General features: G+C 40.6%; 1 protein-coding gene across 4 annotated transcripts in view; it reads left to right on the plus strand.

The window, feature by feature from the left end:
- Sfmbt1 (Scm like with four mbt domains 1) overlaps window positions 1-12,867 on the plus strand; it is a 95,837-nt gene that overhangs the window by 48,112 nt on the left and 34,858 nt on the right. For all 4 annotated transcript variants that reach the window (XM_075988937.1, XM_075988936.1, XM_075988940.1 and 1 more), the window contains one exon: window positions 7,441-7,535. In XM_075988937.1, coding sequence (XP_075845052.1) covers window positions 7,441-7,535 — 95 coding nt within the window. The remainder of the gene's footprint in view (window positions 1-7,440; window positions 7,536-12,867) is intronic.

The raw sequence follows: 12,867 nt of genomic DNA on the forward strand, positions 1-12,867 counted from the left end.
GTGTCCTGCAAAATGTCTCACAGACTCTTTTATGAATTAGGAACTCTGAAGGATCTTCTCACCTTTAGGCAAGTTCAGCAGTCATCTCTCCACGGGTTCTTCATGTCCAGTTCATGCATCAGTCCAGGCAAGAGCAGTTTCTTGCCCAGGTGGCTAACCAACTCCATAAGGAGCCTCTTTGGTGCCCATCTTCCTCTTGTAGTAGATTAGTGCTTCCAGGTGCAGACGTGTCTCATGGTCATGAAAAGTCCTAAGTTATTAAATCATTTTAAATGCCATATTCTGTAGTCTTTGAAAGATATGAAGAATGCCTGTCTAGCTGAAATATATCTCTATATATCTAGAAATTCTAACTAACATGACTATAAGCTTGACTATTATTGATGATTATCCATTAACAACCTATATTTCCTAATTATGCATTACATTTTTATATGAACTACACAATCACAATACCTCAATCAAGAGCAGAAATATACATATAATAAGATTGACCTTAAATTTATATCAATAAAGCCAAATCCATACCAATGCAAATTATTTATATCTATATTATATCTAAATGAAATGTAAAAAAATTTATAAACAGTATTTGGGAATATGGGTGCAGTTTTTTCTCTCCAAACTGCTACGTGCTGTATGGGGGCGCTGTTAATTAGGTCTTTCATAGTGTATCCTATGTGCTAGGTTAATCTCAGTCAACAGTTGAATAAAGTAAGTTTTTGAGGGTGTTTAAGGAAACCTTCAGGAGGGCGTGGTCTGTCATATCATATTGGTCCAGAAGCAGTCCACAGGGTCTCATCCTCTATGAAAACAAAAGAAGAACCACTTTTCCAAAACACCATATTCTTATACCCTAATTCTGAAGTCATAATACCTTTATAATATCCATGCTGGTTTAGCTTAGCATCCCACACAATGAAACGTGTCTCTGCGATGTGACTGATTTAATGGGAGCTCACCAAGGCCAGCTGGACTGGGACTGAACGAGCATGTGATCAAACTGGACTCTCTGAATGTGGCTGACAGACTGAGAAGGCAACGACTGGGTTTTGATTCTACTGCATGTACTGGCTTTTTGGGAGACTAGTCTGTTTGGATGCATACCTTCCTAGACCTGGATGGAAGGGGGAGGACCTTGGAATCCCCACAGGGCAGGGTACCCTGATTTCTCTTAGGTCTGGAGAGGGAGGGCGAGGGGAGTAAGAGGGAAATAGGAAGAGGGGAGGAGCTGGAAATTTTTAATAAATAAAAAAACAAATGAAACATCTCTCTGTACTTAGCTCCTTCACAGTCAAAAAATTTAAAGAAAACACAATAATACACATAATCCAGACTCTGTGAATTTTCCATTTTTACGTAGCTTATTTTTTAATCTCTGATTATCTGTACTCTGTTTCTTTAAAGACTTTATCCTTTTTTTAAAGCACTAACTTTATTTTATGACTCTCTATACTCTTTTTCTTCTCTCTCCCAAGCCTCCGTACATTTATTCAACATTGTGACCCATTTAGAGGTCACTTATGTCTGACTCTGTCCTATTCTGAATCTGTAATCCTTTACTGTCCAGGAACACTTTTGCTTTGCACTTTTAGAATGCTAAGCTCTTAAGAATCTAAGCTGCGACAATCCCAGGTCAAATACAGGTACTGCCTGCTTGCCCCACCTAGTCCAACATGGCGGAACCGCTTGTGCCTCTGATCCGTGTGCACTGCACTGCTGGTGTAGCAAAGCTGCTTGTGCTTGTGAGTCAGCTGTGCCTCTGAGCCACGAGCAGTGCCTCCCTTTCGGGCATATACAGCAAGTCAATGCTCTGTCTCCTGCAAGAGACAGTAGCTGCGCCAGCAGCATACCCCAGAAAGCCAGCATTTTAAAACTGTGCGGCCGGGCGCCTTTAATCCCAGCACTCGGGAGGCAGAGGCAGAGGCAGGCGGATCTCTGTGAGTTTGAGACCAGCCTGGTCTACAAGAGCGAGTTCCAGGAGAGGCTCCAAAGCCACAGAGAAACCCTGTCTCGAAAAACCAAAAAAAAACCCAAAAAAACCCCCAAAAAAACTGTGCGACTCCCCCCCCCCCCACAGCTGAATCAGGAAAATCTCTCTTAAAGAGGCTGAGGCAAGCCGCCAGCAAACAACAAGAAGCTGTGGTAAACTCTGTATTCTTTTTGAAGCTCTCTCAGATTTTACGTGGAGTCAGTTTACCATGTTGGAGCACCAATCTGTTGTGTGAGAGGGCCTGCTTTAGGTCCTGGCCGCCCTGCTAGTTTACACCCAAAATAATCACACAGAAATTGTATTAATTAAATTACTGCCTGGCCCATTATGTTTAGCCTCTTATTGGCTAACTCTCATATCTTTATTTAACCTATTTCTAATAATCTGTATAACACCATGAGGTCGTGGCCCCCTGGGAAAGATTTAACACGTCTGACCTGGCAGTTCCATGGCGGCTCTCTGTCTGCCCTTCTTCCCTGCATTCAGTTCTGTCTACTCTGCCTATAGTCAGGGTAATTCTGGTAGGTCTACCTTTATATGTTACTTGGCCTTTTTCCTTTGCAGCTGTTAATATTCTTTCTTTACTCTGTATGTTTAGTGTTTTGATTATTATGTGGCAAGAGGACTTTTTTTGGATCTAGTCTATTTGGTGTTCTTGTATCTTCATAGGCATATCTTTCTTTAGGTAGGGAAAGTTTTCTATGATTTTGTTAAATGAATTTTCTGTGCCTTTGAATTGAACTTCTCCTTCTTCTATACCTATTATTCTAAGATTTGGCCTTTTTATGGTGTCCCATATTTCATGGATATTTGGCGTTAAGCCTTTGTTAGATTTAATGTTTTATTTAACTGATGAGTCTATTTCCTCTCTTTTATCTTCGGCACTTGAGATTCTCTCTTCCATTTCTTGTATTCTGCTGTTCATGCTTGCGTTTGTGGTTCCTGATCTTTTTGCCAAGATTTCTGTTTCTATAATTCCTTTGGCTTGTGTTTTCTTTATTTTTTCTATCTCAGTTTTCAAGTCCTGAATAGTTTCTTTTATATGTTTGATTTCTTTTTCTTGGTTTTCTTTAAGTGATTTGCTGATATCTCCCATTTTTTTGTTTGTTTTTTTCTCCATTTCTTTAAGTTAATTTCTCATTTCATCTTTAAGAATTTCAAACATTCTCTTGAGGTTATTTTTTAGATCATTTTCTTCTGGTTCATCCATATTTGGTTGTTCAGATCTTGCTTTTGTATGGTCTTTTGGTTTTACTGAATGTGTATTTTGATTAAATCCATTGTCTACTCCCTCCCCTCCAACTCTTCCAAAACCCCTAGCTGTTTTTCCCTCTTAACTTCTTGTGCTCTTTTTAAAAATCTAGTGAGTCCACTTAGCCTATGTGTGCACAGGTTAGGGCATCTGCTAGACCATGGGCAACCTCTCAGGGCTTGCAGACAAAGAAAACTGACTCTTCTCCAGCAGCCATTACTTGCTAATACCTCTTCAGCTGATGGTATTGTGAGCCCCTCCTGCATCTGTGCTGCAATTTTGACCAGTTTGGATTTGTGCTTGATGAAGTTGCAGCTTCATAGTCTCTGAGTGTCTGAGTGCTGAGGATGAAGCAGTGTGATGTAGATGCTGTATGTGGGACTGAGTGTCCTACAGTCTTGAGTGCAATTTGCAAACGATAGGCTTAGTGATAAGATGTCATACTGTCATCCAGGGAGGCCCTACCATTTTTATGTTCTTCTCCTTTTTTTTTGTGGTGTTTCAACACAGGGTTTCTCTGTAGCTTTGGAGCCTGTCCTGGAACTAGCTCTTGTAGACCAGGCTGGCCTTGAACTCACAGAGATCCACCTGCTTCTGCTTCCCTAGTGCTGGGATTAAAGGTGTGCACCACCACTGCCCAGCTTCTATATTTTTTCTTAATTCATGCATATTAATTATATATAGTAATAGGTTTCATTTCATTATGGCAATTTTCACACATGGATAAACTACACTTTGGTCATATTCGTCCCCTATTATACTCTTTTGTCTCCTTTTTCCCACTAGTTCCCAGTTTACTTTCATACCCCTTCTTTTGGTGTTCCAGTGAGTTTAATTAATCTTGCTTATAAGAGCACTGGTGAGAAATTATTTACAGCAGCTTAGGCAATTTACCATTGACTACACCACTGACAAATAAGTCTCTTCCTCCTCCATCAGCCACTGTCTGCCTCTAGCTCCTCAGGGAAGGGAAGAACCTCCTGGGCCCCTTTCCCTCCATTACAGACATTGTTGGGCCCAGGCTTGTGCGGTTTGTACATGGTGATCGCAGCTACTGTGAAGTCATGAATGTGACAGCCGTGCCATGAAGACAGCACTCTACAGCATCCTCTATTCTTCCCCTTTCCATCCTGCTCCCTGAGCCTCACAGAGTAGGTAATATCTAGGCCTCATTTAGGCCTGAGCATTTATTTATATTTAGCGCTTTGGCCAGGTACAAGTCTTGGAAGTAACGTCTATCCATAACAAAAAGATAGATAGTATCACTGCTCTGTGGGCCTAAATAAATATATTTATAAGGTGATTTAATGGACCTAGTATTTTCATCCAGCAAAACAAAAGAGGGAGATTTCTCTACTAGGTATTTGATCTCCCCAGCCATGAGCTTTTACCACATTTATGGTATAAGTATGAATCTTCTTCCTGTGAAGCAGGCCTCACATCCAATCAGAAAGCAATTGGCTGTCCTTATAAAAGTCATGTCATTAGTGCACCAGTGGGCATATCTTTTATTCTTCTCTCATATTACTTTACTGCCTGACTACAGTTTCATCTTCCTCTACTCCCTTCCACCATCATTCCCCCTACCTCCCCTCTCTCCCAGAACAACTCTTCCAGTTTTCCTTCTTTTTTAAAAGAAAAAAAGAGTTCATCACCCAGGGATATCCACTGAACATGGTCTAACAATATATAATAAGACTGGGCATAAACCCTCATATCAAGGCTGGATAATGCAACCCAGTAGGAGGAAAAGGGCCCTAAGCACAGGCAAAAGGGTCAGAGACACCCTCCATTCCCACTGTTAGGAGTCCTATAAGCATACTAAGTTACACAGCCATAAGATATATGCAAAGGACCTAGCACAGACCCTTTGTGCATTTTTGAGTCGCTTCAGTCTCTGTGAGCCCCTAAGAGCCGTGCTAATTGATTTTGTAGTGTTGGGGGAGGCTGCTTAGCCCCAAAATAATCACACAAAAACTGTATTAGTTAAATCAATGCTTGGCTCATTAGCTCTACCTTCTTATTGGCTAACTCTTACATCTTAATTTAACCCATCTCCATTAATCTGTGCATCACCACAAGGTCGTGACCTACCAGCAAAGTTTCAGCAGGTCTGTCTCTGGTAGCTGCTCCATGGCTTCTCTTTTGACTCTACCTTCTTCCTCCCAGCATTCAGTTTAATTTTCCCTGCCTATCTAAGTTCTGCCCTATCAACAGGCGAACACAATTTCTTTATTCATTAATGGTAATCACAGCATACAGAGGGAAATCCCACACTGTAGGTCGTGTTCTCATGGTGTCGTTGGCCCCTCTGGCTTCTCTCCTGCAATCCTTTCTGCCCATTTCTGCAGGGTCCCCCTGGCTCTGCCTGGTGTTTGGCTGTGGGTCTCTGCATCTGCTCCAGTCAGTTGCTCAATGATGTGCCTCTGATGACAGTTGGGCTGGGCACGAATCTATGAGTACATCAGAATATGATTAGGAATGATTTCATAGACATTTTTTTCCCAGTTATATTTAGTTCTGTCCTGGGTCTCTCGACTGCCCTGCCTCTGGTTCTTGGCCATCCAGACAGTATCAGACATGGGCTCCCTCTGGTGGCATGGGCCTCAAGTTGGACTAGTCATGGGTTGGCACATCCTTTTTTTAAAACTTATTTAAGTTTATTTTATGCGCATTTGGTGTGAAGGTGTCAGATGCCTGGAATTGGAGTTATAGACGGTTGTGAGCTGCCATGTGGGTGTTGGGCATTGAACCTAGGTGGTCCGGAAGAGCAACCTGTGATCTTAACTGCTGAGCCATCATCTTTCTAGCCCTAGTGGGCACATTTTAACCAAAAGGTTGATAGTGAAACTTACTGGGCCCATGGTTGAGTAAAATTGATAACTTTTCCCTTCTACAACCTCTGTAGTACCTTCTAGTAATGTGGAAACTAGTCATCAAGGAAGAAGCTTCTAGTCCCCACCCTTTACAAAGATTTTGGGGTTAATCTTAAATTATGTATATTTGTGTGATTGTATGTGGATTTGTGCATGTGAGTGCAGTGCCCACAGGGAGTTGTGAGCTGGTTCATAGAAAGTGGAAGGGTAGCTCAGATCCTGTCAAGTCTTTGCAGTCTTAGGTGGGTGGAGGTAAAGGTGGATAGACCTTGCTCTAGAGATAGCAGTGGACTTCATGAGAAATAGAGATAGGATATGCTTCATTGGATCGTATATCAGGGCTGAATAAAGAAGGAGGGGACCAAAAGTAAGTTCACACTTTCTAGACTGAGTGAAAATATTAGCTAGTAGCAGGTTCACAGTTTAAATTTGAAATGTCTGTTAAGAATCCTAAATGTTGGTATTAGATACTATATTTGAGTTCAGAGTAATTTGAATAGTTTCATATTCACACTAGTTTCATATGATTCATTTGTGGAAACTTCATATTTCTTGCTTTCCCAGTGTCTTAGTCAGTGTACTATTGCTGTGAAGAGACAAACATGACCATGACCACTCTTCAAAAGGAAAACATTTAGACATACATGGATCTGATCTACATGGGAAGTAGAAAAAAGACGATCTCCTGAGTACATTGAGAGCATGGGGATTATGGGAGAGGATAGAAAGGGAGGGAGAGAAAGGGAGGGAAGCGGAGAAAAATATATAGCTCAATAAAAACAATTTTCAGAAAAGAAAAACATTTAATTGAAGCTGGTGCACAGTTCAGAGGTTTAATCCATTATTGTCATGGTGGGAAGCAAAGCAGCATGCAGGCAGGCATAATGCTGGAGAGGTAGCTGAGAGTTCTACATCCCGACCAATAGGCTGCAGGAAAAGAGGAAGAGACACTAGGTCTGACTTGAGTATTTGAAACCCTAAAACCCATCCCCAGTGACACTTTTCCTCCAATAAGGCCACATCCACTCCAGTGTCCTAATCCCTTTCAAATAGTGCTACTCCCTAATGATCAAGCATCTAATTATATGAGCCTGTTGGATCTATTCTTACTCAAACCACCACACCGAGCATGAGAGTATATCAGATGACTGTTATGTTGAATTAAATTGACAGTCAGTGCACTTAGGGAACTTGCTATTAAGACAAAAAGTATTTAATTTTTTTTGTATAAGATCAATGAATTTGTCCTATAGTAAATTTTGTTTATATACCTGTGTTTACTTTGAGATGCAACTTTGTGTTGTTGTTTTGTTTTGCAGATCCTGTGCCTGGTGTAGAAGTAGAAGAATTCAGCTGGGAGGATTATCTAGACGAGACAGGATCCACCACAGTTCCCTATGCATCGTTTAAACATGTAGGCAACACCTCTTGACTTTTTTACTTTTTTTCTCCTGGGACAGGGTCTCACTTTGTAACCCTGGCTGTGTTGGAACTTGCTGTACAGACAAGTCTGGACTCAAATTTAGAGAGATCAACCTGCTTTCCCCTACTGCTGGGAATAAAGATGTTTGCCACCATGCCTGGCTTACCCCTTTTCTTTTAATCTTTGTATTGTGTCTTAGTCACTTTTCTACTGCTGTGACAAAGCACCATGGCCAAGGCAGCTTACAGAAAGAATTTGTTGGAGACTCAGAATTTCAGAGGTCTGTGATTATTGTGGTGGGGCAGCAGATAGGCTAAGAGCTCATATTGTTGAGACAACAACCATGGGCCCGAGAGAACACTGAGAATGGTGTGGACTTTCGACACATCAGAGCCTACCCCAGTGACACACCTTCTCCAACAAGACCACATCTCCTAACCCTTCCCAAGCACTTGTAGTAGCTGGGGTCCTTTAGGGAGCAGTCTCATTCTAGCCAGCAGAATGCATAATGCATTAGTTCACCTTCAGAGCTTCACAGTCTTTGAGTCTCAGGACTGTTTAAAATCCAGTTTCTTCTGAGACTCAAGTCAATCTCTTAATTTATAACTCTGGATAAAAGCAAAAAGCAAATTACATACTTCTGATGTACAAGGACAGGAAATATATATTAACCATTCTAAAAGGGAGGAAAGGAGGCAGAGTAAGGAAATACTGATCAAGCAAGGTTGAAACCTAGCAGGACAAATTCCAGACCTTGTTGTTCTGTGTCTGATATTAGGGCTTAGATGGCTCTGTCCTTCTGGCTTTGTTGCCTCCAACATCCCTCCCTTGGGCTGGTTTCACTCTCTGTTTGCAGCTGTCCTTGGAAGATATCCCATAGTTTTGGTGTCTTTACCATCTTCAGGCCCAGCACATCCTTTACTTTCACAGTGCTCTCTCTGGGCCTGCCCTACACCTGGCCTCAGTGGCGTTACCTAACCCCTGAGGGATGCTGTTTCTGTGACCACTTTACTCCTTTATCCTTCTTGACTCTAAATTCTACTGCCACCTGGGATGGGCCCTGGCCTGCTGGCCCCTTCTTGAGTTATATTTTCATAAGCTTTGATTTGCAGTTGTTTTTTTTTAGGAACAGATAATTCCTTAGGCCAGTGGTTCTCAACCTTCCTAAAGTTACAACCCTTTAATACAGTTCCTGGTGTTGTAGTGCCCCCCCCCCCCGCCCCAGCCATAAAATTATTTTCGTTGCTACTTCGCAACTGTAATTTTTGCTACTGTTATGAACTGTAGTGTAAAATCTAATATTTAAGATATCTGATATGTAACCCCTGTGGAAAGGTCATTCAGTCCCCAAAGGGTGTTAATCTGCCCATTGAAAACTGCTGCCTTAGGCCTTTTTACAAGTTTGATTCAGGTTTAGCTGGTTGAGGTCTTGCCCTGAGGGCACCACTCCCTTTATTCCATTTCTCCTTATTCTTTCATCACAAACCCTGGCTTCAACATTAAATTTCCTCGTGCTCTTTCGCCTTAAACTATATATTTTGTATTTCATTTTGCCTTGTTTGATTTTTTTCTTTGTGGATCTGCATATGAGCAAATACATATAACAAGCAACAGAGTCAGTATCTGACTGTCTTGAACTCTCCTCTGCCAATGAAATTAGTCGAAAACTCTACATTTAGCTTCAGGAATATTCTTAGGGCAAGAGCAAAATGCAGCCACGAGAATGTGTCAAGATATTATAAGAATGGTCTCTCTCCCAGTTGATAATATTGTAACCTCTGAAACCTCTTAAAGTGGGGCCTCTATAGGTCACATTGGTCCTTAGTGCTATTGTCTTTTAAGCTCCTACTAGGATACCCAGTAAGTAAGCCCTGTTTTTAGCATTCAGCCACTTTCCTAGTCCAGAGTCCCAAAGTCTTCCCTGTTCCACAAAAAAAGTATGGTTAGACCTGTCATAGCAACACCTACTCGCTGGTACCACTTTCTGCATAAGTGAACTCAGAATTCTTTTAAGTTAGGGTGTTTGAGCCAGGCAGAGGTGGCACACACCTTTAATCCCAGCACTTGGGAGGCAGAGACAGGCGGATCTTTGTGAGTTTGAGGCCAGCCTGGTCTACAGAGCTAGTTCCAGAACAGGCTCCAAAGCTACAGAGAAACCCTATATTATAAAACAAAACAGAAAAGTTAGGAAATTTGAAAAAAAAAATGTAAATGATTTTCCCTTTTCTTTCTTCCTGCTATCGTCATCAAGAAAATTTGCCCTTTTTGCAGGGTGTGTGTGTGTGAACAGAGTACACTGAGACAGATGTGTGAAAACAGGAAGCCTGGGACTGGGAAGACAGCCCAGTCAATACAGTGTTTAATTTACAAGTATGAAGACCTCAATTCAGATTTCGGAACCCACATAAAAAGGGCATAGCGGCACACCTGTAATCCCAGTGCTTGGCAGATGAATAATAAAAATGCAGAGTTAACACTGTAAGAAAGAATGTTTTAGTTTTTGGGGATGCTTTTCAATGATGGGCAGTATCTTTTACACATTCAGTTTTGCAGGGTTTCTTAATTGTGAGGAATGGGGTGAGGAGAGAGGAACATTGGGTAGGTTTGTTTTTATATTTGGGGCTCATTAGGGGAATGATAAAATCATGAAAAACACATGTAATAATGTGGCTCTGTGTTCAGAATATTTTATTTTTTTAACAAAATTTCCCTGGCACTGTAAATGAGGATTGAGATACTGCATAATACCTGTAGATAATTGTGCCAAACCCACAAATGAAGGGGCTCTACCTGAGCTCAGCTTTCCCAAAGGAAAAAGCCTACACTACCAAGTGGCCACTTGGGAGATGGAGACTCATTGAAATGAAGTCTTTTATTGAAGAGTAGACAGAGGCAGACCAATCTATCAGTGGTACTAATTCTTAAAATTAGAGAAAAAAAACTTACTTCAATTTGTCCAGTAAAGCCCCTAGCTGAGGCATTCCAGGAGACGCTGCAGGCTATTGGGCTGTGGGTGGTAGGAGAGGAAGAGGAAGAGCATACTCTTAGGATAGAAACTCAAGTATCCTTGGTTTTTGAACTTTGAAATTCTTTTTTTTTTCTTTTCCAAAACAGCAGGAGTCTCTGTGTAACAGCCCTAGTTGTCCTAGAACTAGCTCTTTAGAGCAGGCTGGCCGTGAACTCACAAAGACCCGCCTGCTTTTCCCAGTGCTAGGATAAAGGTGTGTGCCACAACAGCCTGGCTGAACTCAGAAATTCTTATTGGCACAATTCAGTTGTGGGCAGCACAGATTTAATTGAATCTGTTTAAGGGTTGAATGACTTACAGTGCCCTGGTTTCAGGAAATTCCCTGCATATTGGAGTAGTGGTTCCCTTGGAAACACAGAACAGAATCCTCAGAAGGAGTATGCTCTGTCTCGAGTCTTGAGACTCATCAGTTCTTAGCATGGTAGACCCATCCTAGAGTGACAGTGTAAAATCTGGTGAGCGAAAAAACAAAAAACAAGTTTTGAATGTAAACTTCACACTATATTGTAACTTTTAATCATAAGAAAACTAGATTTTTTTTAAAAAAAAGCAACAGCATCATGGAACTTTGGCTTATTTTAGGACTTCATTTTCATTTTTCTAGTGTTTTTGACTACATTTCCATTATTTTAAGTTTTACATTTTTGCTTATTTGCGGGCATGTATTTGTTTGGGTGTGCCACAGTGCCTGCCTGGAAGTCAGAGGACAGCTTGCTGGAGTTCTCCCGGGGATTGAACTCGGGTGAACTTAGTGGCAGGTACCTTTATATCACACCCACCTTATTTGCTTCGTTTATCACAGTGGAGTCTCCTTTCATGAACTTGGCTCTTTTAAAGAATATATATTATATGTCAGTTATTTTGTGCAGTATTTTTTGATTTGGGAAACTTTCCCCTTATTAAACTGAGTGAGTATATTCAGATATGTCAAGCACGCCAAAGGAAATACAGTCCTTTTCTTGTATGGAATCTGGCAAATGTATGCAATTGCGATATTGATGTTTTAGGAATTATATTAACTTTGATAAATTTAAAGTGATATGTGCCATTTTCTTCATTGTATTGTTACTGTTTTGCCTTTTGCAGCTGATAAGAATCGTATAGAGTGATCCTTTGAGATTATGCAAATACTGTTTTTCATCATAGTAGTTTTAGCATCTATCAATAATTCTTGCTTGCTGTGCATATTTATATGATGCTTGTCTGATGACAGTTATTTTCATTTCACTTTTTGTTTTTTTGAGATAATTTCATTATGTAGTCCAGGCAGGCCTCCTGCCTCAGTCCCTTGAGTACTGGGACTGTTGTTGGGAACCACCTGCTGATATTTTCCACCATTTTGTTCTGTATTTATCTTTTGATTTGCAACTGTGACCATTGGGAGATCCTTTTTGCTATCTTGTGTTTCCTTTTAACATGCCCCATACTTTTTTAATTGTTTCTGCTTGACATCACAAGATGTTTGAGACTCCTACTTTATTTTTATTTTTCCAGAATTGTAACTAGTAGTTTCTCCATGATCCCTTGCTTTTGTTGATTGCAAGATGATATAAAAACTATTTGGGCACTAAATCCATTCAGGGTTAAGAAATACACATGCACTTATATCCACATTTATACTGCTTTCCTATCAGTTCATGTTTTTATTTAGATTCTTCTGATTCCAGTCCACAATGACAGGATTTACTCCAGTCTTCCCTCCCCCTTTTTTTGGGGTGAGATTAGATAGTGTGTGTGTATGTGTGTGGCTTTTCGAGACAGGATTTCTTTGTGTAGCCCTGGCTGTCCCACAAAGCCAGTGCTTTGTAGACCAGGCTAGCCTTGAATTTAAGGAGATATCCCTGCCTCTGCCTCTCAAGTCCTGGGATTAAAGGTGAATGCCAGCATATCCACCCCCTTCCCTTTTTTTTTTTTTAATTTGTAACTACTCCCACAGTACTTTTATATATACTTAACTTTAATGTACTTAAGAATTGCTAACCCATACCTTTGTCACCGTGTAACTTTTTGTCTACATTGGAACACTTTATTATAACAGCTGACAGAAGTGTGGACTTCCTGCAAATATTGTACATAATATTACTAATACTACTGATTTATATCTTTATACTTTTTTCATTTCCCTGTTGTGGTTATCTAAAACCTTTTGTTGTTGAGTGATATAGAAATCTTGAAGACATGTTGAAGGATATGAAAATGTGAATGTTTAGTAATGTATTACTTTCTAGAAGATACTTTCTATCATCATAATAGACTGGCTGTGTTGTTGAAAATACCAAGTTCTATCACTGCCAT

This window comes from Microtus pennsylvanicus, chromosome 10 (assembly GCF_037038515.1).
Source record: "Microtus pennsylvanicus isolate mMicPen1 chromosome 10, mMicPen1.hap1, whole genome shotgun sequence".
Lineage (NCBI taxonomy): Eukaryota > Metazoa > Chordata > Mammalia > Rodentia > Cricetidae > Microtus > Microtus pennsylvanicus.